Source organism: Sinocyclocheilus anshuiensis, unplaced genomic scaffold (genome assembly GCF_001515605.1).
Source record: "Sinocyclocheilus anshuiensis isolate Anshui unplaced genomic scaffold, SAMN03320099.WGS_v1.1 scaffold205, whole genome shotgun sequence".
NCBI classification, from domain to species: Eukaryota; Metazoa; Chordata; class Actinopteri; order Cypriniformes; family Cyprinidae; genus Sinocyclocheilus; species Sinocyclocheilus anshuiensis.
The window spans coordinates 2,470,612-2,497,087 of record NW_015536497.1 but is presented as its reverse complement, the minus strand read 5'-3'; the positions used below and the strand labels follow the sequence as shown (position 1 = coordinate 2,497,087).

At 36.4% G+C, this 26,476-nt stretch overlaps 3 protein-coding genes and 1 pseudogene across 3 annotated transcripts in view; all 4 read right to left on the bottom strand.

The window, feature by feature from the left end:
- The window catches only part of LOC107687927 (cytosolic purine 5'-nucleotidase-like), a 14,727-nt gene extending 5,611 nt beyond the window's left edge, over positions 1 to 9,116 (bottom strand). The window contains exons 1-7 of the mRNA XM_016485418.1: positions 8,880 to 9,116; positions 6,790 to 6,863; positions 6,586 to 6,703; positions 3,458 to 3,553; positions 1,741 to 1,832; positions 1,599 to 1,656; positions 624 to 717 (exon numbers count right to left, since the gene is read on the bottom strand). Coding sequence (XP_016340904.1) covers positions 624 to 717; positions 1,599 to 1,656; positions 1,741 to 1,832; positions 3,458 to 3,553; positions 6,586 to 6,703; positions 6,790 to 6,863; positions 8,880 to 8,917 — 570 coding nt within the window. The 5' untranslated portion in view covers positions 8,918 to 9,116. The remainder of the gene's footprint in view (positions 1 to 623; positions 718 to 1,598; positions 1,657 to 1,740; positions 1,833 to 3,457; positions 3,554 to 6,585; positions 6,704 to 6,789; positions 6,864 to 8,879) is intronic.
- Positions 9,117 to 10,731: 1,615 nt separating this feature from the next.
- On the bottom strand, positions 10,732 to 18,453 carry slc2a11l (solute carrier family 2 member 11, like). The gene is made up of 11 exons (XM_016486092.1): positions 18,262 to 18,453; positions 17,852 to 18,012; positions 16,555 to 16,679; positions 16,336 to 16,465; positions 16,052 to 16,200; positions 15,119 to 15,309; positions 14,751 to 14,861; positions 14,530 to 14,631; positions 12,449 to 12,524; positions 12,225 to 12,352; positions 10,732 to 10,950 (listed from the first exon to the last, which is right to left on the bottom strand). Exons 1-11 carry the CDS (start codon positions 18,451 to 18,453, stop codon positions 10,732 to 10,734), a joined length of 1,584 nt encoding a protein of 527 aa, XP_016341578.1.
- Positions 18,454 to 19,087: 634 nt separating this feature from the next.
- LOC107688613 (spindle and kinetochore-associated protein 1) lies at positions 19,088 to 23,542 on the bottom strand. Its single transcript, XM_016486329.1, has 7 exons — positions 23,438 to 23,542; positions 22,681 to 22,770; positions 21,793 to 21,917; positions 21,409 to 21,512; positions 21,116 to 21,256; positions 19,747 to 19,916; positions 19,088 to 19,478 (listed from the first exon to the last, which is right to left on the bottom strand). Exons 2-7 carry the CDS (start codon positions 22,766 to 22,768, stop codon positions 19,330 to 19,332), a joined length of 777 nt encoding a protein of 258 aa, XP_016341815.1. The 5' UTR covers positions 22,769 to 22,770; positions 23,438 to 23,542; the 3' UTR covers positions 19,088 to 19,329.
- Positions 23,543 to 24,516: 974 nt separating this feature from the next.
- LOC107688422 (SWI/SNF-related matrix-associated actin-dependent regulator of chromatin subfamily A containing DEAD/H box 1B-like) overlaps positions 24,517 to 26,476 on the bottom strand; it is a 17,369-nt pseudogene continuing 15,409 nt past the window's right edge.

Genomic DNA, 26,476 nt, shown 5'->3' with positions numbered 1-26,476 from the left:
CAAAGTCAATTTTTAATATAACTCCGACTGGATTCGTCTGAAAGAAGAAAGTCAAATACACCTAGGATGTCTTGAGGGTGAGTAATTCATATGCTAATTTTCATTTTTGGGTGAACTAACCCTTTAAGTGGTCTAAAAGTATTTATATGTATTTATATCGTCTGTGGAAGGTGTAGGACCATAAAATGTTCATCCAATCATATTGAAGATTACCATAGGCTGTCCGACTCCTACCTGCCTGTCATTGTATGTATTTGCATACCTCCGCACACCCTGTTCATTCAGACATGATGGGTCATCAGCGCTGTCCATTACACTATTGCAGGCCAAGCAAGAATGGAAGGCGTTACTATTGTAATATTATGCGCGGTGAATGAGACATGAGCTAATCTGACAGCGTTTGCATTCAACCCTCCACCAACGCCGTCTCTCATCTGCCTGTGCGTGAGGAGGCGTGGCTTTGGAGAGTGATTTGCAAGGAGGGTGGGATCTTATGCTTTCAAAGCTAGCTTGCTATTGCTACAGCCTCTCCGAAATCACCTACCCTTCAAGTCATATTTTAATTTGAAGTCAATTTGGAAGTAAATTCTTTCACGAGAGGGTGAACAAGTAGCATAGGTTACCGTGTCGTGAAGGTAATCCATGGCATCCCTAATGTCCTGAAACGTGCTTCTGTGTGACATGAACAAGTCACAGTGTTTGAACCCTTTCATGCAACTGAATGGGAGAGAAAGAGTGAGTGAGATTTTGGACACCTATTGGGCGTATTTTAAGTTTACAAAAAATAAACCCAACAAGGATAGCAGTTAAGGCCTCTAAATTATCAACATGATCAACATTTTGCTGAAAAACTGTTGTACACAGTCTACTACAGTACATGCCTTCTATAATCTTCTGTATTCAAGTAAAAGGCCTTTTAGTTTAAAATACTCCCACCTTCAGGTAGTGGTTCACATCTTTCTGCTGTGAAATTTTAAATGATTTTTATAAAGTAAGTGTAAGAATAATTCTTATATTGCTAGTAATATTTCAAGATCAACATTTACTGGACTGAAGCAACTTACGTTTCCTTGATTATCCATACATAACTTTTCAGAAAAATCATGTTCAAATGTATCAAATATGATCATCAGGCTTTTGAGGAACGTTTATTTATTCATCTCTCAATTATCGTTTTGTCCTACAATAAAACCTACAGAGCTTTGATCATAAAAGCTAAAAGCACTAAGCAATTAAATATCATCTTACTAATACATATTATTGGGATATATAATGACTATTTTTTCATATGTCAGGCTTTACAGGGTTAATAAGATATTATTTTATATTTAATCATTTGTCATATTTATTTTAATAATTTTTGGCTTGCTAGGGCTTTGTTATCTGGTTGTTGATGTGCTCTGGGTTTTAACATGTGCCGTGTGAACGGTCTGAAATCATAAAGGTTTATTGATATCCCTAGCTGTAAGCATAAGCAAGATTAATAGTGATGCTTACTTTAGCAAACATTGCTAATTATGAATATCACTCGCTGTCTGATAGACAGTAAAAGAGTTTAATTGCTGTAAACTCTTGCAATTAAAGAATAATTCACTCACTTTTTGTATCTGCTGCTTTTGGTGAAAAAGTCAACCAGGCACGCATACAGATACGTCTCTGAGAAAAGGAGAGGGACAAATCATGTTAACAGAATCAATTATCCTTTCACTCGCCCATGTAAATGTGTCACTGTCATTGTACCTGGAAGGTTGAAAAGCGTGTTGAGGACGTAAAAGCGGTTCGTGTCGTCCCTCTGGATGAACTTGTTTGGATAATACTCATCGACCTGTTCGCTGCAAACGGACACACATTTTAATGAGAATAACAGCAGGTAAATAAGCTTCCTGACACACCATATATATAAAAGCATTTGAAACGCATTGGAAAGCTGGTGACAGAGCAATAACAGTCTGCCACTGAGCTGCCCAGATAATATGTCACAGCAGCCAGTGTTGAGAGAGCTCTAACAACTACCGTTCTCAAAAAACTGATCCCTTGCTAAATAAAACTGTGCCCACAATACCCCACGACGGGTGGCGTCTGATGAAACACCATTTATTATGCTGTCTTATACACGAGGACACTCACGATGCTGATCCATGCTCTGTTTGTCCCCAAGTTTGAGAATAATAATAAAAATGCCACTACTGTTCTTAAATCTGTGTGAATATGAACGTGTGAATCTGGTGGTGTGTGTTTTAAAAGGAGAGCCAGGACTTGGTCAATGGTCCAGTTACGCCTGTCCTCAACCTCTTTCATCAGTCTCAGAAAGCCATACTAAGAAATCAACAGCAACACTCCACAATGCTATTCTATGGCAGGTATGAGGTGTTGGATATAAATACACTACTAATATGAGTCCATCATCCGTGTTAGAGCTAAATAGAGTGGTTGGGTCTCAAAAAAAAAAGAACTTTTTTCTACAAAAAGACTATAAAATAGGGGTTAAAACCTTTTCTTCTTAACCCTGTTGTTCATCCACCTCAGGAGGTCAAATTAAATGTTTTATGATGTATAAGATATAAATATTTGATTATATATACACTACCGTTTAATAGTTTGAGTGTGTACCTTTTTTATGTTTTTGAAAGTGTCTTTGCTCACCAAAGCTGCATTTCAAAAATACAGTAAAAACATTAATATTGTGAAATATTATTATAGTTTAAAATATCTAGTTTCTATTTGAATATATTTTAAAATATAATTTATTCTTGTGATGCAAATCAGAAAAATCATGTTCAAATGTATCAAATATGATCATCAGGCTTTTGAGGAACGTTTATTTATTCATCTCTCAATTATCGTTTTGTCCTACAATAAAACCTACAGAGCTTTGATCATAAAAGCTAAAAGCACTAAGCAATTAAATATCATCTTACTAATACATATTATTGGGATAAACAGAATGAAAACTGATATTTATAAGTACTTTATGTAAGCAGTCTGCTATACTGTCATAAAGATGTGATTTACATTACAAGCTATTAGAATTTAATCATACATTTTGGCCATATAAATAAGTGTCACATGATCCTTCAGAAATCATTCTAATATGCTGATTTGCATTTCTTATTATTATCAATGTTGAAAACAGTTGTGCTGTGATTCAGATATGACGTTTAGGCTAACTATTGCTATAATAATTGCAATAATGAGAACTTCAGTGCATTAAATTGCGATATTAAAGACTGAATGCCACGCTCTGCTGTGCTAGTGTTTCTATACAGCGCTTGACCTCGCCGTTCCCTCACATTGGGTTTATTGGCTTTCAGCCTGGCTCTCTTTAATGTTTTGTCCCACGCAGCACTCTACTTTGTTGAAATCTTCTGGTGTCAGTGAAAGGTCGAGGGGGCATTTGTGAGAAAACTCTCACTCAATACACCACTGACCCCGCGCCACAATGAACCATCTCACTCACCCTCTCAGGTACTCAAAGCCGTGAGTGCATACCAGGATGTTTCCATTGGAGTCTATTTTCAACAGGTTCCCATACGTGGTATCATACACCAGACCTCTGGAGAGAAGAGGAGAAAGAGAGAGAACGCTTGAAAGAACCAGAGTCTGTAAGCATTCAGACAAGTGAATAATTTATAGCAAAATATGGCCCTCTTAGGAGTTAACACAAGAGTACAAGAGTTCCCCCAGCAGTATAATTGAGCAGAGAGTTTAACTGTCTGCGTTTGCTATTCAGTCTGCTTTAATAATGACCTCAAGCGACCTTCTGCTTTATGAGACCCTTGAGACTGGTGTAACGCAGGCCGTTTCTATTTGTATGGTTGCCCACAAAGTCTCTCATGAATTGTTTATAATAGGCTCAAAAGTGACTACAAACTGACTGGTTTCCAGATGAAAATGAAGTGGGCTTAAGGTCCATTTATACTCATACTGTCTTATACTAAATAAATAAGTTCATATTGGAATTATGTGATGATGTGTACTACTGTTCAAAAGTGTTTTTTTTTTTTTGCTTTTTGCTTTTATTCAGCAAGGATGCTATAATTGATCAAACGTGACAGTAAAGACTTTTACATTGTTACAACAGATTTCTATTTAAAATAATTGTTGTTTTGACCTTTCTATTCATCAGAGAATCCTGAAAAAGTAGGATAATAAAACCGTATCACATTTTCCACAAAAATATTTCGCATTTTAAAACATATTCAAATAAATAACTGTTATTTTAAATTATATTAATAATATTTCACAATATATTTTTCATAATTCATTATTTCATTTTCATTTACTGTATTTTTGATTAAATCAATGCTGCCTTGGTGAGCATAGTAGACTTCTTTTAAATACATTTAAAAAAAAAATCTTACAGACCCCAACCTTTTGAACAGTATTGTATCATGTAAATGTGTTAACTTAATTGTGTAATTAATAATTTTGATTGATATGAGACCTATGCAGTTCAAGGACAAGACAAAAGATAGAAACTTTTGTCCAAATAATAAAGTCAACATAAATCAAAACTAATCCTTTGACTTCTTAATACACATATCTGGTCTTATCATGCACAGTTCCTAACTGCACATTATTCTATATTAAAAATCCTTGCGGTCATAGTTTTATCAAAATGTAATAACTTTCTCCATTTCTAATACAACATTCATTCACAAATCCCTCTTACTTTTCAATCCCTCCCTTCAGAGTACCTGCTACACGTGCTTCTTTTTCAAAAATTCAATCAATTTCAGATGGAAGTGACTGGATTTTGAGTTATGAATGGCATTTTGCATTGACTTAAAAGTAAATGAACATGCAGTCCTGTCACTGGAGCGGTACCCTAAGCCTGGTTCATCAATTCCAGTCCTGGGGACCCTCTGCACATTTTGCATGTCTCCCTTATTTAACACACCTTAATCAGATTATCAGCTCGTTAGGAGAGAGATACATGAACTGAACTGAGTGTTTCAGATAAGAGAGACATTCAAAATGTGCAGAGCAGGGGGTCCCCAGGACTGGAATTGAGGAACAAAAGCTAAAAGGTAAAAATCTTTGTACCATATTTACCCCTAAATAGTACATATACCTTAAAGGTACATATAAGTACTTTAAAGGGGACATCATCAGATGCCCATTTTCCACAAGTTGGTATGATTCTTTAGAGTCTTCATGAAATGTCTGCAACATATTTGGTTGTATAAAACAACACCCTTTTTACCTTGTCAAAAACAGCTCTGTTCACAGCGACCATGTGTCTTTAAATGCTAATGAGCTCTGCTCACCCCACCCCTCTCTTCTGCTTTTTTGTGTATTCAGTGGCTCTGATGTTGGGAGAAAATGAAGACTCTCATGTTCACTTTTACATCCATCTGCAAAACACCTGCATTGCTTACGAGACATTGTTGTCGCTACTGCTGCTCGAGCGTGGAGAAAATGGTGGACAGCATACAACTGGCTGAGGGCGGAGATATGCTAATACGGGACAGTCCGTCAGCGGTCATGGGCGGGGCCTGAGCATTATGACATCATACTGCTCAGAAAATCAAAATGGCTTGATAATTGAGACTGTTTACTTTTTTAGGGTGGTTGTGTCAACACACTGCTAAGACACATTATATGCAGACACCGTGTAAAAGTGAATTTTGCATCCGATGTCCCCTTTAAAAGTACATATTAGTAACTAAGTATACCTAGTTCTTTTGAAAGGGTACCACAGTTTTGTACCTTTTTTTTTTCTGAAAGACTAAAAGATTCCCATGAGCTACATTTTGGAATTTTATTGCATTCTATACTGTTGTTACTATACTGTTTTTACTGTTTAAGTTGTTTAAATTTTGCCTGTTGTGAATCACCATTCCCATTGAAATCAACGGAACAGTTTTTTTGTGACGCAATGTTCCTCAAAAATGAAAATTGTGTCATGATTTACTCACCCTCCACTTGTTTCAAACCTGTGTGAGTTTCTTTCTTCTGTTGAACACAAAAGAAGATATTTTGAAGAATGTTTGTAGCCAAACAGTTGATGGTAGCCATTGACTTCCATACTATTTTCTTTCCATACTATGAAAGTCAACGGCTACCGGCAACTGATATTTTCTTTATCTCTATTTTCTTCTGCTTTCTCTTTCCTCTTCTTCTCTTTTTCTCTATATTTTATTACTATATTATTATTATTATTATTTGTCTATTCTCTTTATTATTAGTGTTTTAGTATCTTAAATTATATTTATGTCTGTACTTTCTGTACTGGAAGCTCGAAGATGAATTCCTTGTGTGTGTAAACACACTTGGCAATAAAGCTCTTTCTGATTCTGAACTGTATGATTACCAACATTCTTTAGAAGATCTTCTTTTGTGCTCAACAGAAGAAAGAAACTCACACAGGTTTGAAACAAGTGGAGGGTGAGTAATTCATGACACAATTTTCATTTTTGGGTGAACGATCCCTTTAACCAGAATATGGATAATAAGATGTGCATGTAAACATAGTCAATGTTCTGCTTGCGCCGACACACACAGCAAGCCTCAAAAGCCTTTACTATGAGCTCACTGACCTGATATAGCCTAATCCAGACCCATTAAGGGAGCAACACTTACCGTGTGGGGAAGGTGGGATCGTACATATAGCCCAGCAGCTCGTGTGGATATCCCATTGACACCAGCCTGTCCCTGAGCAGCTCAAAGCCCAGACTCTCATACTCTGGAGACTTATACACTGTTGAAAACCAGAGAGTCGATGTGAACGAAGCACTTCACACATAGTCTGACAGCTTGTCCCAAAGGCGCTATAAACGCTCTCACCTGCCAGAGTGTAATCCATGTCGAAGCCATAGCACTTGATGTTTTCAAGTGTCAAACTCCGGTTCACAAACACCCTGAAGGGAAAGACAGGAGGTTATTTCCATTACTTTGATGGGTAGGTCAACACTACCTTTCTCACAGTTATCGATTTGCTTTTATCCACAGTAACCTACACTGCATTCAAATTATAATCAAACCCACAACCTCAGTGTTGTTTAGGCCGTGCTATATCAGCTTATCTACAAGAACACATTATACCGCCAAAAGTAGTCATTTACAAAGTGTTTGCATTCAAACTCGTGCAGTGCTTATCACATGTCACTATGTATCATGTCAGCACAGTTTAGGTCTGTTCTTATCAGGTCCCTCACATATGACATTAGTCCAGCTGGTGTGAGGTAACTGCCGCTTAAAAGACGTAAAGACGTAGAGTGAAGAACCAGCCAACTGGCACACTCTCTTCTTGGCAGTTTTTCTATGTAAGCCAGTCATGTTTTTATATTTAGGGTGGAAAGTACTGACTAAGAAATCTAAAAATAGACAATGCAGTTTGATTAAATCAAATGATATTTTAAATGTTACAAGCTCAACAGTCAATTAATATTGAATATGAGAAAGAAAGCTTGAAATGTTTATATGAGCAAAAAAAAAACTAAGAAATGTGAATAGAACAGAATTTCTCCAAATTTTGTCCCAACTGCTTAAACACAGTTGTCTGTACAAATGTGTTGTGTTGTGAAATTAAGACACTTTTGGTTTATCACATTTTATTTTTGTTGTTGTTGATTGTCACCATTGAGGTTTGTGTATCAAATATTAAGATCTATGTAAAATTCTAAGAAAGCATAGTACATTTGACATATTAAGTGTCTGCCATGTTGAAATACATATAAAACATACATATATACATAAAACATACATACATATGTATATATCTAACACAAGTGTTCACAAGTATTCTTTTTCTATTCTATCTACTTGTTTTCTTATTTATTGTAAAAAAAAAAAAAAAAAAACTTCCTACGTGTACTGCGTTAGACTAACTGGGACTTGTCACAGCACTTACATATTGTTGCTCTTTTGTTGGTTTGATTGCTTCTATTGTCCTCATTTGTAAATCACTTTGGATAAAAGCATCTGTGAAATTACTAAATGTAAATGTGTGTGCGTGTTAAGAATACACACACACACACACACAGATATATATATATATATATATATAAAATCAACAATTTATATCTCAAATCTCAATATTTATATCTGAAAATGATACAATTTGAAATTTGTTGAAAAAGCAAATAGCTGCTTGATGACTATTGTTTTTATTCTAAACAATTAATTTTTTATGTCGAGTCTCAGTGACTCACTCGGGTTCAGCTGAAGATGAAAAAGAGGTTGTGTCATTAGTCATGTGTTTGCAATGTCATATACAACTTTCTTGTCAGTTTTTTTTTTTTTTCCACGTTTGTTGACAAACATGAATTCCTAAAGGGATAGATTATCCTAAAATGAACATTCCGTTTACTCATCCTTTTGTGTTCCACAGAAGAAATAAAGTCATACGGAGTAAAAATAACAATACTTTTAGGTATTAACTATTCCTTTAAATCTATGTCCAAAACCTTGATGATGACAAAAAGTGAATTATCTGAAATAGATGTGACTGCTCATCTATGACTACCTATTCAAAGAGAACAGAAACAATCAGTCTTTAATCTTTAGATAGATAAGAGTAATCAAACAAACAGGACCAGCTAACTCAATGAATGAGTACATGAATTAATTAATTAATAAGTAAATAAATAAGACTTACTTACTTAATACTAATCTTATGGTGTCCTTCTTATATGTTACATGTACCTACTATAAGAGTAACTGTAAATTACAATTACAATCAACCAACCCTAAAAAAGTGTGTGATGCTGTAAGTCAATCTATATCCATTAAAGCAAGAAGCCCAAAGTCTGTCAGTGGAGCTAAAGTATATTATCATCTTATTAAAACAAACAAATACTAAGAGCTGTGACTCGGAGGTTGGTTTAACGCTGCTGTTTGCACCTGGATGAATGTGTAAAAGTACCTGTTCTTACCTCTGAGTGATTTCTCTTTTGGCGGCGCGCGGCTCCATCGCGAAAGTGCGCTCTGCTCCACAAATCTCTCGCTATTATTATAACCAGCAGTGTGGAGCTGTCACGAAACTCCTCTTTTGAGACTCCTCTTTAAATTGTACCATGATGCTGACTTCACCAGTGTACGTTTTCCTTGGGTTTGGCGTGTAAACAGGAGCGCTATGTGCGTAATTTGGGCGTATGTGGGATGCACGCGAACACGAGTGAAGTTTGGCTGCAGCGCGCGGCTCGAGCAGTAGATTGTGTTATCAGAGCGCCGCACGCGCAAAACTCACGTTCAGCGCCCAAACTCTTGACAATCAATCCCGCCGGGCTCACCACAGTCATGAGCATTTTCGCATCAATATTTCATTTAGCGCAGCCTTCCTCCCTTCATTCACATTCAGGAGAAGAGTACGTCCCTTACGCCGGGGCAAGTTGTCACAGTGGCTATACCTCAGTAACCAGTCGGGACAAAAGTTGTCACGTGAGTTTTAAATGTTGCAAATGTGTACATTTTATTATTATGATTATGATGATTATAATCAATTATAATTATCTTTTTTTTTCCGGTTTCTTCAGTTTTACTGATTAAATGTTGAAAAGACCAAATAGTTCACTCCAAAATGAAAATTTTAGTAGTGATATTTTATTATTATATATTATTATTATACTATTTATAAATATTTTGAATCAGCTTTCATTTTATTATTATTATTATTTGTAATTTTCAGTTTTCATTTTAAATTGAATTTGTTTTAATTGTATGAGCTTTTGTCAATTTTATTAGTTTTTTAAAATACTATTATTTTATTGTTAATAAATATTTTGAATTGGCTTTTATTTTTATATTTTCAGGTTTCATTTTAGTTTAAGATTTAATTTATGGGCTCAATTATTATAATTTTTTTCCATTTCTATTTAGCTTTAATTAATTTTTATATTAGTTTTAGTTATTTTAGTACTTGAACTAATTTTATTTCAGCAAGTTGCCAAGGCAACATTTCTCATTTTCATTTACGTTTTTAGGTTTTCACCTAATATTTGCATTTTATGTTATATTTCAATTAACAAAAACAATTTTACAGTTTTTTTTTCTTCAAGTGTTTTTGTCCATACAATGGAAGTCAACAGTAACCACAACTGTTTGGTTATAAACATTTTTCAAAATATCCTTTTTTTGTGTGTGTTCATCAGAAGAAAAAAAAGATTTCTTCAGTTTTTATGGTTGCTAGTTTTTGAATTATTTTATTTATTTTATTTTTTTTGTAATAGTCAATCCAAATAAGACCACATGAAAAACATTTTAAAACATTTACTGTAATTGAATAAAAGAATAAAGCAGCCACATGGTATAAACATTAAGGCAATTTTCTGAGCAGTTTAAGTGAGCCTCATAAATATGATTTATGAGAGATGCCACATTACATAGTCATTTTGGTGAAGTCCAATATTTAATTTGATAACTTTATGGTGTGGTAAGAGGTCAACACACCTCTGAGGATTCAATAGATACTCAAGCCTTACTAATCACTCTACAGAGCCATCCAAGGAGCAGTGTCAATAAAGTCATTGCACCACAGCAGTCGTATCAGGCCAAACCTAAATCAGTGTCCCTTGGCATGACAAAGTACAAATATATTGATTCAACATTCAGTTTGCCTCTAATTGAAATTGGATTTTGAGTTTACAAATGGGATGTGGCTTACAGTTTAACATACTTGATGTCACCAACAGAATAGCCGAACAGACCACACAGCTGTCAGCCTAAAGAACGAATGACTTTTTATTGGTCAGTGTCTGATTTGACTACATGACTGATTCTGAACTGGCGCTAAAGCTTGGTACATATGGTGGTCTGGATGTTGTTTATATGTATTGAGCTCAGTTTGGACTGTAGTGAGTGTCTGCGTTTCTGGTGCATTCTCTTAAAGTCCTCTGTGATCTCCAGAACAGTTTTATTCTTTGTCTCAGGCACGTGGAACCACACAAAAACGCCAGAGAAGAAGCAGAACACAAAAAATATGAGGAAGCAGAAATAATCCAAATGCTCCTGCAATGGAAAAATACATTAGAAGGGAATAACTAACTGTGAATAAGTTTCAATGGTGTATTCTGTCATTTTATGTCATCTTAGACTTATACTGTCCCTAGTGGTGTTAACTGGATAGTTCACTCAAAAATTAAAATTCTGCCATTAATTACTAACCCTCATGTCATTCCAAACCTGTAAGATCTTCATTCATATTCGGAACGCAAATTAAGATATTTTTGATGAGATCTGAGAGCTTTCTGACCCTCCATAGACAGCAAGGTAACTTCCACATTCAAGGCCCAGAAAGGTAGTAAGAACATCGTTAAAATGGTCCATGTGACATCAGTGGTTCAACCGTAATTTTACAAAGCTACGAGAATACTTTTTGTATTTTTTTTATTTTTTATTACTTTATTCAACAATTCTTCTCCCGCGATTTACCATCTACCGTCATTATCGAAAGTAACACGACGTATGCGCGTGATGCTGCTGACATAGAACTGTGCCTTGTGCCTTGTTTACGAGCATGCGTTGTGGTACTCTTTTGCACACAAAAAGTTACGTTTGAACCACTGGTGTCACATGGACTATTTTAATGATGCCCTTACTGCCTTTCTGGGCCTTGACTGTGGTAGTTACCTTGCTGTCTATAGAGGGTCAAAATATCTTAATTTGTGTTCCGAAGATGAACGAAGGTCTTACAGGTTTGGAACGACATGAGGGTGAGTAATTAATGACAGAATTTTCATTTTTGGGTGAACTAACCCTTTAATGTATGCAAAAGCACACGTTTTCAGCTACAGATTCCAATGTAGAAGTGCACTATTTTACATTAAGGCATGATTAATTGCCTGAAAGTGTTGCCTAACAAGAGGAGTAACCAAATAAACTCAGTACAATTCATCTGCTCATGTGATCTCAAAATGGCAGCCTCCATAAAGAGACCCGCTCCATGTAGGGGTGTGCGATATTTATCGTCTACGATAAAATCGTAATTGTTGTTTTAACGATATGCAAGCTGACATTATCAAGTATGTCACTCACTTTGGAAAAAAAACAAACAAAAACACGTCTTGAGAGTTCAAAAGCATTCACTTCGTGATGAAGCCTATTAGAATTCATTTAAAAACAGTTTTTATTAGGCTACTAATATGAACTAAAACTTGTGTGTGCACATCTTTTAAACATTTTTCAAACATACTATTTCTCTATGTGTAAAATGTTTCTGCACCTTTCATTTTTCAACAACAACAAAAAACAGGTCACAAAGCCATAAAATGATAAAGGCTCACCACTATGAGAGGAAACAACATGCCCACCAGGAAGAGTCCCACCCAGTTGAGGATGCAGGCTACCATGAATGCTGGTGGTTTATAGGACTGTGTGAAAATCTCACCAGGAAGTGGTGCTGTCACCCCGGCTGTGGAAGAGAGAATTCACAAGAGTATTGCTAAGAAATAAGGCCACAAACAAGCATCTGAACTTCTCACTGCAGGAGAAAAATGTGTGGATGTACCTGGCCCGCTAGAGAAGAAGAAGATGTAGGTGAAAATAAGGACCATGCTGCAATAAGGCATCCAGGATACAAAGTCCTACAAAAGCCAGACAAATCCAATTTCAGGAATAGTTTCATGTAGCATAAACAGTGGCTTGTTAGTCACAAAAATAATATCAGTTTATTTAAAGGGGTCATATGACGTTGCTAAAAAAGAACATTATTTTGTGTATTTGGTGTAATGAAATGTGTTTATGCGGTTTAAGGTTAAAAAACACATTATTTTCCACATACTGTACATTATTGTTTCTCCTCTATGCCCCGCCTTTCTGAAATGCGTCGATTTTTACAAAGCTCATCGGTCTGAAAAGCGAGGTGTGCTCTGATTGGCCAGCTATCCAGTGCATTGTGATTGGCCGAATACCTCAAGAGTGTGACGGAAATGTTACGCCCCTTACCATATTGTGATGCCGTGTCCCGGCGCGACGAGACAAAACCAATAAAACCCATTATAAACGAGGCATTTGTTGCATCCAGTGGGGACATAATTACTGATTATAATGACTTATACTGTCTTTTTACGTGTTGCGTTGCATCGTGCCGTGTAAACATAAAACCATGTCTACATTTGTGATCGGAGAAACGACAAACAACAAGCGCTACTCTACACTGCTCAAAACTCGCGTTTGAATCATCAGTGGAAAATCCTTTAAATATGAAAGCATACCTACAGGCTGTGAGTCAGCATTATTTGTCAGAACACCAACAATGTAGGCTACTCTAACCTGAGATTTGAAACCTGTGGCAAAGATTTTCAGTGAATAACAATTTAAATTTAATCTGTTCCTCACACAAAACCATAGTATGACTTCAAAAGACAAAAAAAAAAGGATTTTTGCGATGGGGAAAACGCAGACGGAATCACGGAATCCAGTCATAAAAATAGAATTGACTTTTTAACACCGAATGTCACGGAATTTTGGCCGAATACATCAAAAGTAGGTCAGTCCACTTATATCAAAATGCGATATGCACTAGTGGCTGTGAATATTAAGGCGCAAAAAGACTATTTTACTTTGAATCCTACAATTTCTGTGTGTCTCTGTGTGAATGAATGGCGCAGACGTGCGGTCTCGTTTACTACACACATACTGAAGCGCGCGTGTACATGAACACATGAACATTATCTCTAAAGCTGCTCTGAGTCACTTCATTTTACTGTTTCATTTGAGAAAAAAACGATCGTCATATCATATACACACAGAAACTTAAAGGTCTTCACAGCAATCCGTCAAAATAAAAGTTCGGTTTAACTTGAAGAAACTGTGACAGAAATATATTACTTAATGTAATAACAGTACTACTACTAATAAAATTATTTTTAAAACATTATTTTTTAAGGAATAATCACACAATTTTTCTTCCATGTTTTAATTTTAATTACAAACTTCTGTTGTGCAGTACTTTGTTTGCCAAAAAATGGATGGGTTTGTTTAATTTTCATACACACAGTATTTAAAAAATAAAATAAAAATAAATACATAAATAAATAAAATAATAATAAAGTTGTTGTTTTTTATTAAATCAATTAATTACAGATGCGTTTGATTATTAAAACTTAATTAAACTATTAAAGTGGAATGCTGAAAATTAAAATGGAAAACAAAGAATTAGGTAAAAATAAAATGGAATTTGAGAGAGAAAAATAACATATTTCATAGGGCCCTGAATATAGTGCGAGAGTACTACTTTTATTAAACATGATGGTTTTTGTCTTTTTTGAAGCTGTAGTCTCTGTAATTATATGAAAACAAAAGTTTGATATTCTGCAAAACATCTCTGTGTGTTGATAGATAATCATATGGGTTTGGAATAAGATTAAATGCTGACTAAATGTAATTTTTTTGGTGAACTATCCCTTTAAATATAGCTGCAATTTAAATCACATCACAATCAGCACTCTTCTTGTTAATAACTGAATTATTTGCCATGCATGGAAACTATAACTTGTCTTCTGACTCAATAATTAACCATAAAACCTACTGTATATGATTTGAAAATATGATGTAATTAATAAAACTTGAATAAAAAAATAAGCAAACCTGAAGGTAAAGTGTGAGTGTAAGCAGGGCCAGCGAGGCAGCCATACACAGGTAACCCCTAAAGAGAAGCACTCTCTTCCCTGTGCTCTCAATGATCAGCACCTGGATAAAAATAACACACAGTAAACAAACACACAAACACCAACAGTAGGTACCTTTAAACCAGGCCACATGATGTTTTGAGCTTAGATGAAATATTTGGGTGAGAAAGAGCAGCTCACGCAGGCAATGGAGGTGGAGACTTCACACAGGCCCGTTCCCAGGGCGGCATAGCGCAGGTTCTCCTTGGCAATACCGGCAGCTTGAAACACATCAAACGAATAGAGATAGACCTGCGAAGACATGATTCACAGGCCATGTGAACAACAATATCTTTAAGTTCCATTATTCATCTTTGTAACTGAATGATGAAAAGAATGGCAGTGGCTTTCATCAAAACGAAGAATTAAGTAAATTATCTTGCAATGTGAAGCCATCAAGCCCATTTCCTGAACAGACTGTGGCATATGGTTGTGTGTTTTGATGAAATACGCATTCTCGGATCAATCGTTTTCAGGTGCGGGTGGCACTGCGACGTTTTGTGACTCACAGCATTGATGCCGCAGAGCTGCAGCGTGACGAAAGTGACGAGGACGGTGAGGAGCTGCCAGCGGACATTGTGGTCGAGGAAGAGGTCCATGAGCCCGTGGATCTTCACTCCCTTTAGGGAGGCGTGTTCAGCCAACATCTCCTCCATCTCTGGCCCAGGGTCCTTTTTAGCTCCCCACAGCCTGCACAGAGCTGAGACATATTGAACATCATCAAATAACTCGCCAGAATACATTTGTACATTTTTAGCCAATGGCGAGAATGTGTTGTTTTCCTTTTATTATTTTATTTTAACTTGAATAGCTAGAAGTGTTTGCATTCATGTACACTAGATGGTAGGGTTTTTTTTTTGTACTTTATTTAGTTATTGTTAGGAGTTTTTATTATGCTCACCAAGGATTATTTATTTGATCAAAAATACAGTAAAAACAGCAATATTGTGAGATATTATTACGATTTAAAATAATTGTTTTCTATTTTAATATATTTTTTTAATGTAGTTTATTCCTTTGATGTCAAAGCTGAATTTTCAGCATCATTACTCCAGTCTTCAGTGTCACATGATCCTTCAGAAATAATTCTAATATAGTAACCATTTCTTATTATCAATGTTGAAAACAGTGCCACTGGTGCTGTTTCATATTTTTGTGGAAACCGTGATAGATTTCATTTCATGTCAGAATTCTTTGATGAATAGTTTTTTTAGCATTTATTATTTAATAAAATTATATTTGACTAAACAAAGTTAAAACATGTCTAAAAACATTAGAACACAAACATACAAATTTTATCTGAAAACAAAAAAAATCTTTTAACAGTAATGTACTGTTTTCCCATGACATGGCCCCACATTTTGAACAAATGATTTGAGATGAATTTTGTAAGAAATATAAATGTATGTGTAAATGTCAAAGGAGGTGTCTGTGGTTCTGACCCGTCTCACAGCCGTGTTTGTCTGCCTTCTCCAGCAGGAGGTACCGTGGGGACTCGGGGAGAAAGGGCAGAGTTAGTAGCTGCAGGAGACCAACCGCCCCGCTGAAGGCCAGCAGCCAGACCCAGTGCTCCTCAGTGCCTAACACCTCACTGACACACACACACACACCCAAATCACACTCAAAACCCAAGCTTTAAAGTTTAAATCTTTAAAAGTTCAAATGTTTGGTTAACACATGGACAGCGAATGTAACAAGGAAGATAAACCTGCTGTTAATGACACACCTGATCCCAAGCAGCTGGCCAAAAAACTTCCCCATTGAGACAAAAGTGGCCACAGACACACCAACCATCCCACGCAGCCTCTTGGGGGCACACTCCAATATATACATGGTGTGGACAGTCAAACTCACACCTGCACAGATAGCACTCAAGTAGTTAATATAGAAAAACAGCACAGAATTAAAAAGACATTCGCATGCATTTACAGATTTTCCAACACACCAGCGTTGATGCCGTATAGGACACGTGCCACCATGATCATCTCAAACGAGAGGGCAGTTTTACTCAACAACATCAGGACAGCTCCACAGATTGCCACCACATTGTTCAAAAGCAGAGTTGTCTTCCTATGGAGGGTTAAAAACACACTGTACTTATTTGCTGCTCCTTGTACATGAATTTAAAAACTACAAATTTCAAGTTTACCAAAAAAAAGAAAACGTTGTCATCATTTACTCTCCCTCATGGCATTCCAAACCCATATGAAAAAGAGATGTTTGGCAGGATGTTCATGCTGCTATTTACCATTCAATAAAAGTGAATGGTAACCAGGGGCTGTATTTTAAAGCCATACAATTAAATATAGTGCACAAGTCATATACAGTATATGGACTACTTTTATGGTGCATTTTGTCATTTTTTTGAGCTTGCCAGCTCCTGGTCACCATTTACTTTAACTGCTTGGAATACAGTAGCAACATTCTGCTAAACATCTTTTTTTTAATGAAGAAAAATAAATGTATACAGGTTTGTAACAAGATGAGGGTGAGTAAATGATGACATAATTAGCATTTTTGGGTGAACTATCCGTGTAAGAAATATTACACCTAGCAAGAACATTAACATTTTTCATTTTTGCTGTGTCAGTTGGGTTACAGGAACAGAACAGAACCTGGAGAGCATTAATGTAGGTTAGACTGGTTTGAAGAAATATCAGTGGCTGATTGTTGCCCTTAGCATCATTTCAGGTCAATCCTGGAATTAAAAGCCCATGTTACTCGTTGAATTGCTGCCATTTGGTTATTGATTAATTATTATCATTATTGATTCACACTCTAAGAATGCTCAATACCACAGATGCTTCTGAAAATGCAGAAATATGGAAGGATCCATGTAAGCACCTGAAAATCAACCTAGTTACGCTACCATTTTTAAAAAAAGAAATTAATACTTTATAAAGATACATTAAATTGATCAAACATGACAGTAAAGACATTTATGTTATAAAAAATGTATTTCAAATAATAAATAACACTTTTCATAAATAACAAATGTCCTTTTGAACTTTCTATTCATCGAAGGATCCTGACATTTTTCCAAACAATATTAAGCAGCACAACTGTTTTCAACACTGATCGTAAGAAATGTTTCTTGAGCAGCAAACACTGATATTATCTATATTTTTCTTTTATTTTCTGGATATTATCTTTCATTATTGGGTGAACTATCCCTGTAACATTCTTCAGAATCAGCCTATGACCTGACTAGGATGTCTGCTGTATGGATGCACTTCCAGTACCTTCCATACGCTCCTGCCAGATGTCCAGCATACAGGGTTCCAGCCAGCCCTCCCATGCAGTACATGGACACAATGAAGGACCAGATGAGGGACAGCTCCCAGGGCTCAAGAGAGCGGCCATAACGCTGCTGGCAGGTGCTGTTCACCAGCTCTTTAATAAACTTGCAATGTAAGCACAAGTCTCAGTTGATTATGTCATTGATTTCCTTTTATTGAACCACAGTGTTTCACAGGTTAGCACCAACTCATAAGCTCTGATATGTATTGATTCTTTGGGGATGTCTCATCAGATGACAGTGGCAACAATGCATTTGATTAATACTGACTACCTCCAACCCCTCGATTTGCAGCTCAAAAGAGACAGTAAATCAGTCTAAGACACTTTATAACCGAACAACGCAAGTACTTACAAGTGATGGTGAGTTAAGGACAGAGATATGGAAGCCGTATTGAAAGGTTCCTCCTATTCCTGATATAAAAATGGCTGCAACAAGCACAGGGCTTCTCGCCTGCAAAAACGGAAAATGTTTGTGAAAACTGGACAATCCAACAATGATGTAATGTAACAGTTGGCCTACCAGTTCTCTTAAAGCCCTCGTCATTGTATGTGCAAATGCAGCGTCCTCTACATGGAGTCTTTATGTCTTTCTAACAAATGAAGATGACAAAGCAAGAACAGAAATGCCTAACCTAGTTGATATGTAACTTTTCATGCTTGGTTGAGTTTTGGGTGAGAAATGCAGGGTAAAGTTGACGAGTCGGATTCATCTTCACACGTCTCTCGGGTACTTCGAACTCAAGCCGTTTCTTTTGTCTCAAAAATTGTTGAAATGACACTGACATTTGAGACGAGGTTACAAAAACTGCAATTTTATTTAAGCTCCAATATTTTCCACTTTCCATCAATATAAACAATACAGCACTCAATTTATAATTTCATCATCACAGATAAAGCGACCCAACTGTTAATTCACGATGTCAATTTGTAGGCCAACCCGGAATGCTAATATACCATGGGATGCCCTTGGGAATTTCTAATGGATTTTTAGAACAACGCTTCTGGATTTATGAGCAAATTAAGACTGTTGTTGACATTAATTGAAGAGACGTTTGTTTAGCGTGATAAATAATGAGTTTTTGTTCAACAATAAATTACACAAAGTTATACCAAATGTCAGTTCTGAAATCATTATATAATTTATTACAACATCTTTCAAGCACACAAAGGTTTCAGCATTTGATGTTTGACTGTGTGCAATTTATGTTTACCCATAAATCCAGTTCTCTGCCAGGTTTTAGGCCTCAGACTGAGTCGATGCACATCAACTGATTTGACATAATTTCTATTTTTAATCAAATGGACACTGAAGTTCATTCCACGGCAAACAGCTCTCAAACAAAAATGTATCTTTTAGTGCATAGTCCCTTTCAAAACTCCGTTCAAAGCGATGTGATGGAGATGTGGGCGTCTCTGAGTCTTAGAGCAGGATGAAGCGTGTGAGACCGCCGCCTCGGACTTCCCTCAGACGCTGGCAGTGGCGTAACATGTTCAACATGCCCACAAACCGTTTGTCCACTTTCAGCTGGGCAAACTCTCTGATATCTTGCTCCACGATGAAAAACTGACCTGCAGGAAACAAAAGGAGTTGATGGATGACCTCTTTCAGCCCATAAGAGCTTATTAAATACCAGACCAGGATAAATGACCTTAGTTATCGGAGCACTTATACCAGTTCACGCGCTGGTGGCGTTAATAGTTTTCTGGAGCAAACAGTAGACTCTCAATTCTCGATATGACAAGACTGTTAATACATGATGGACTGCAGTGCTAAATGAGGTCAAATAAGCCTTTGACCAGCAGCTCTGGACGAGACAGACAGATAAAACGATGATACCCTTGGTGTCCTTTGTTTCTTGGTCTTTAAAGCGCTGGTGGAGCATGCGGGACACATTGTTCAGGGTTTTGACTGGCTGATGGAGGATCTTATATTTTGACGTCACAGCTGTGTTTATGCTTTGCACCGCTGCGTTCAGCTGGTCATACGTCACACGGCCTTTCATGTACCTGTGACAGCACAAGAGAAGATGAAGAAATGGATAAAATGAATAAACTGCATGTGAATTTGATCAAACATCTGAAAGATGCTGAATTAAAACAGAACCTCATTACAACTGTTCTCTGGGATGCTTGGTTCTGATTGGTTAATCATGGCATTCCTGTTCCAAAACCTAGTGAGCTCTCTTGCTTTCGACTGCCTACATTGGTAACTACATTCCTAACCAAAATTAATCGTCATAAGTAACCAGTTTGAGACATTCTACATAAGTACTGTAGCAACTCAGCACTCAAATAGCACTTTGTACCCGACCATTGATTTTAATAAAGTGCAACAGCTGAGTTCCGGAAGTAAAAATCCCATTCAATTTCTCCATAAGGAAATTGATTGTTAACAATAACTTGTTAAATAAATTGTTAAAAACAGACCTACTGTGAGCTACGAGGTTGTTAATCGATGGTTTATGCTTTTGTTAAAGATATCAGCCCACATTATTTCAACATACTTTTTAAACAATCGCATTAAACAGTGAAAACTACATTACCCATGATTCTGCAAAGAAATCTCCACCAATCAAAAAACAGTACAACAACATATTGGTTCTATAGATATAATCAACAACTTTAAATTAATAGTTTTATATTTCACTATCGTTTTCAATTTGACTGTGATTTGCAATGCTTCATGGGATTGTAGTTATTTCCATCACTAAAGCCGTGAAGTACACAGTCTTGTACCCTTTTTTTTGCCTGAAACTTTTTTTTTGCTTCAAATAAAAGTTTGTAAAGCACCTTGTCATGGCTTAAACTCTTTAGGACTTTTTAAAATCCCTATGGAAAAAATGAATGAGTAAAATACTTGCCACTGTTGCACTCTATAAAGTTGGGTGTAAAAAACAAAATATCACGAAGCTAACAGCATGCTATAAACAAAAATGTATAGCACATAAATATTAGGTAAAACTGAAAAATAGTCTTTCCATATGTTTTTGTTACTGAACAATAATCATGTCACAGTGTATTCTGGGATTGCCAAAAGACGGTATCTCCGATGGTAGCCTACCTTTTGAAACAGCCTTCGCAACAGCATCGCGCCTACAATGTTGTCTAGGTAGGCAGCTCACTGGGTTTTGGAAAAGAGCTACTGTTTACTGTTCTTTACTATATTTGCTCACAGACTTTGTTTAGACAGATGTGGAAGGACTCACGGTGGTATGCTGTCAAACTCTGGGACGGTAATGAACTCCATCTCTTTGATCTGGTTACGCTGAGGTTTCCTGGGCGGACCCTGTTCCTGAGGAGCGGGTGGCGCATCTGCCTGCCTGCTCTGAACTGCCACCTGTCCTCCTCTGAAGACAACACAAAAAGCCAAACTCATCAGTTTCAGTCAAACCGGTTGAGGTGGTTCATGCTTTTTGTGCTTCTTAATGATGAGGCAAGCTAAATAAGGCACCATCCCGCTGTGGTATAGTTGGGAAAGAAACCCAAAAACAGGAAATACCCTTGCAGAGATGCTTGTTGGCCTCTTTTGGGCATGTGCGGAGGGATGTTGTTCTTGAGGTGAAGGGCATCCTGTTCGTCCTCCCGGAAAAACCCTTCTAGATCCTGTCGACAAGATCAATAAAAGATTTATATAAGGGAACCAAAGTAAACATGTAGCTTCTGATAATATCTGATAAAGTGTTTGTAGTGAAGGGTGCTTTTGAAACACTGCTTCATGTAGCTTCAAAACCAATGGCTCACAGAGCATATCAAACTTCGAAAGAGTGAATCATTTTGTGAAGCAATTGGTTCAATTGATTCAGCATTTCCAAAAAGCTCTCATTACTTAATGTTACAATTACAGTTATTATCTATAAAATAAATATTAATGAAAACATTACACCTTCAAATGCTTCAGCAAGCCTCTCTGCTCGCCCACATATCTCTCAAAGCGATCCAGAAGCTCGTTGATAGCAGAGACTTCTTGCTCGATTTTGAGAAGAGTCCCCCGTTTGTCTGGATCTTTTGCTAAAGGAAAAAAAAAATCACACGAGACATACCGTAATAAATCATACCACCACCAAGGAACACAATTTAAAACTATACAATACAAGTCAATTTGTGAACCAGATAGTGATGCACCAAAAATTTGACAACCAAAAATATTTGTTTTTTTGGAGTGTCAAAAAATAGTGATGTTTAATCAGAGCTTCTCCTATGCTGTGCTTTGACTGGTAAATGTCAGCTATTTGGATGCATGTCACTTAAGCTAAAAATGTAAAAAATTGTTTATATATCAAGAGACGGCTCATTGCCGAAAAACATTACTGTGACAGGTTTAATTTATCACCATAGTGAGTTCAGTTAAGGCCTGTTCACACCAAGAACAATAACGATATAAATATATTAGCATCCACACTAATGCGCAGTAGCGTTTTGTTTATATTATAAGCATGCGCTTCTGTTTTGTCCTTTGCCAAAGTCAGAAAAAAGTCAGGATGGATTCCGGCTGTCAATGTAATTTATTTATCATTCATCAGCTAGAAAAAAAAACACTTTTTGAAAGCGATCTCAACAGTATCGTTCCTCTGTGCCGTTATCATTATAGCTGTTGTGTGGACTCTGCTATTCTGTTCAATTTATAACAATTTTATAAACTATATATCATTATTGTTATAGTTACCGTTCTTGGTATGAACAGGCATACTGCAAATTTAATGAGCTATACTTTATTTCCTAGCGAATTATTTTGGGTATATCACTAGTAACCAGTGTAGTAACTGCAGCATACCAGCAGCTCGAAGCTCCAGGAGTGTTTTAATCATGGAAATTTTGTTGTTAATATGTTGCGTCACTTCTTCAAGCTCACAGTGATTCATTTCTTTAAAAAGGAGATAAAAAGATTAGGGGTCAACAAGAGCACATAACGTTATTCAAAGACAAACACAACCCTACTTAGCGCCTCTACCTAGCAACACCCTAGGAACAGGCTAAATATCCTTAGCAACGCCCTAGCAACCACCTAGAACACCGTAGGAGTTGATTCCGCAACCACTCACAGCACATTAGCGCGCACACCTTAGCAACAGCTTAGCATCGCCCTAGCAACCTGCAGAACGCAAGTAGCCTACATAAGGCGAATCTGACACAACTCAAATCATATTTACTGTATATAAGCTATATGTCGAGATGTCCACATATTTTAAAGCTTTCAGCGGAGGCTTTCTCAGATCTTCTTCGTGCTGTTTTCGTTTTGTTAGTCTCTATGAGCCCATATATGTGGCGTGACACATATCGCGTCGACAACAACAAATCTAGAGGCTGACACTACACACAGAAAACACCGTTTAGCAGTTCTCCTACTGTCTAAATGATCTGTTACAGACATAAAACACGGTCCACAAACTCTTCATTACTGGAGAACGACTGTTGATAGTCGCGCTTTAAAATACTTTTTGTATTGGTCTCAAACTAACGACACTGTTGTGAATAAATCGGCAACATTATAAATTAAGAAAGAACATACAAATGCAATTAATGATACTGACCTTTCTCGTGGATTTATGTATGGGATTGATTAGAGTATTTCAGAGAGGGATGTGAAGTCAGATCGCGCCAATGTTCAAACACACGCAGCGCAAACGCACCTTGTTATTCGTCCACGCACTTTCGTGCCTCTTAAAAGGTTACCATAACTTACTTTCTGATTAGACAATTCTAAATATTATTTTAATTTGTATTGTTTATAACGCTGGCTCTATCTTGATTTAGTATGCATTTATGACATCTTTTTTCTAAGTTTGACCATATTTCGCCTAATATAGCCTACAACAACGTCACACATGCGCTGGTATGTTTCACAGTGTGTTTATTTATTAACTGTTTTAAGTAATTGTGCTTTTCTGAGTCATTGACCCATAATGGGACCCATAAGAACATTATCATATTATAAAATATCTTAAAAATCAAGAGTGGGTTTCACAGCAATGCCATAGAAGAACCATTTGGGGTTCCCAAAGAACCTTTCAGTGAACAGTTCTTAAAATAATCATTTTTTGTAGTCTGTAGTCTGAGAATACTTTTTCCACTATAAAGATTCCATGAATGTTCTTTATGGAACCATGAATGCTAAAAAGGAACCTTTATTTTTAAGAGTATAGGTGAATAACTATGAATAACTTTTTCAAGATTCAGTGTTTGGATGCGACTGTCAGCCCAAGAACCGTGCTTTCTGTTTTAATAAACTGAAATAGAGAAAATGCTGAATTTATTGGAGTATTTATTTCAAGCACTAGGTCACACTGTACAGTTGCTGGAAATTGACTGTTGACTTATCTGAGATTCTAAGCTGAGACACAGATCCAGATCAAAACCACAAAATCAAGACCAACTCTGGAAATGAGCAAATAATCAAAAATTCCTTCAACGTTCACTTTTTTAATCAAGCAAACACCACAGTATCACAGTATTTTTGCCAAGAACAGTAGAAATGTAAACATATCTGCTCCTTTGAACCTCACGTTTTTACGAGCAGCATAGAAAAATCAAACTTAAGCGTGCAATTTTTTTTTTCTTTCAGATTCAGTCAAGTGTCATATCACAGTACGCTTTGTGCCTGAGCCAGCTTTCAGAGTCCTAGAGAAACTTTGAGCAGCGACGTCGCATCATCAGGTAATGTGTCCTCTTCACCTGGAAGAACCAAGCATATTTGTATTCATTTTTCAAAAAATAAAAAAATCCCTGTGAACTTTATTAAAGTGTTCTCACCCTCCTGAGTTGCGGTCATGTCCTGCTCTAGTTTGAGTTTCCTTTCTCCATTGCGGAGCATGGCATCTTCTATGGAGTCCTTACTTATCAGCTTGATCACCTTCACCGTCCTTACATGGGACAAATGCATTCAGATATAAAAGAATTAGGACAGACTCTAGTGAAACAAAAGGAAAGCCTACTGTGAGACACACATGTCCAGTGTCTCTTACCTGGTTTGTCCCACCCGGTGGCAGCGTCCCTCCACCTGTTTGTCATTGTAAGGGTTGCAGTCAATATCATGAAGGACTACATTGGCTGAAGTCAGGTTAATGCCCAGTCCTCTGGCTCTGGTGGACAGCAGGAACACAAATATATCCTGGTCTGTGTTGAACTGGTCAATTAGTCCAATTCTGTAAAAGCCCAATGAGATTTACACTTACTGTCCATTTACTTAATCGGCTTTAAGAAGTCACTTTTTTCCCATCTGAAGTGATTTACAGTATGCTAACAGTAGCAAAAGTCCCTGTGGATCATGAGGTTAAGTGCTCCGGCCAAGAAAACAATGGTGGGAGAACAGGATGGTGACCTACATGAATGAAACAGAATGAAGTATGGCTAGTTAATTTACATTTTGGTAATTCCCCTTTACTTCATTATCACAAATTATATTAATAGTTATTATTATTAGGTATTTAATTGTTTACATCTATTTTGAGAATTAGATAATCATCTACTAACTTGGACTAAATGGATCGCAGAAGATTATCTTTTAAAGAGCACATGTACACTATATTGTTATGTTTTTTTTATTTTGAAAGAATCAAGTTAATACTTAAGCAAGCACAGGTGCACTAAATTGATTAAAAGTGACAGTAAAGATGTATAACTGTTACAAAACATGTCTATTTCAAATAAATGCTGAACTTTCTATTCATCAAAAAATCCTGGGGGGAAAACATGTATCGTGGTTTCTAAAAAAATATGAAGCAGCACAACTGTTTATAACATTGATAACAATAAATGTTTCTTGAGCAGCAAATCAGCATATTAGAATGATTTCTGAAGGATCATGTGACACTGAAGACTGGAGTAATGATGCTGAAAATTCAGCTTCACATCACAGGAATAAACTACATTTTAATATATATTATCAGATATTATTATTACTATTATTATTATTATTAACAACAGAAATATATTTTAAATTGTAGGAATATTTCACAATAATACTGATTTTACTGCATTTTTATCAAATAAATTCAGCCTCAATGAGCATAAGGGGCTTTTGTCAGAAACACACAAAAAAAAATCAATAAAAAATAAAAATACAAATCTTACAATAATTAACAAAGTAATTTTTGATAATGTGCATTTATAGATTTGTAAATTGATTTTTTAAAATATATAATTACATTAGGTTGCAGAGGTGTAAAGTATTGGAGTAAATGTAATTAGTTACTGTACTTGAGTATCTTTTTCGATACTTTGTAGTTGTACTGAGTATCAAAGATATTAGCAACTTTTACTCTCTACTTCACTACATTATTGAATGAGTATCTGTACTCTTTACTCCACTACATTTGAAATGAGTGTTGCAGTTACACATTACTTTTTCTGCAGCAGTTTATTTCTGCTACAAAAGACATGATACTGCCTATTACAGGTCACTGAAAGTACTGCATCTTGTGCGATTTGCCCTTACTCATCCAAACTTTTCAACAAGGCTACTTTATGTGAATGCGAGTTCCTTAGCAAGTATTTGCGAATCACAGGTGTTTTATATATGAGATGAGGACATGACTGCAGCTGGCAATGAGGCCCAAACCAGCACAGCCAGT

What these genes read in the sequence shown, in the direction of transcription:
- slc2a11l (XM_016486092.1), bottom strand. Translation starts at nt 18,453, where the DNA reads ATGACGAGGGCTTTAAGAGAACTGGTAGGCCAACTGTTACATTACATC. An exon ending in CCTATACGGCATCAACGCTG is followed by an intron (nt 16,466 to 16,554) that starts GTGTGTTGGAAA and finishes CTATCTGTGCAG; the next exon opens with GTGTGAGTTTGACTGTCCAC. An exon ending in CACTCACACTTTACCTTCAG is followed by an intron (nt 12,525 to 14,529) that starts GTTTGCTTATTT and finishes TGGCTTTTGTAG; the next exon opens with GACTTTGTATCCTGGATGCC.
- LOC107688613 (XM_016486329.1), bottom strand. Translation starts at nt 22,768, where the DNA reads ATGAATCACTGTGAGCTTGAAGAAGTGACGCAACATATTAACAACAAA. An exon ending in GCTTGCTGAAGCATTTGAAG is followed by an intron (nt 21,513 to 21,792) that starts GTGTAATGTTTT and finishes TCTTGTCGACAG; the next exon opens with GATCTAGAAGGGTTTTTCCG. An exon ending in GAGTTTGACAGCATACCACC is followed by an intron (nt 19,917 to 21,115) that starts GTGAGTCCTTCC and finishes GTGCTGTCACAG; the next exon opens with GTACATGAAAGGCCGTGTGA.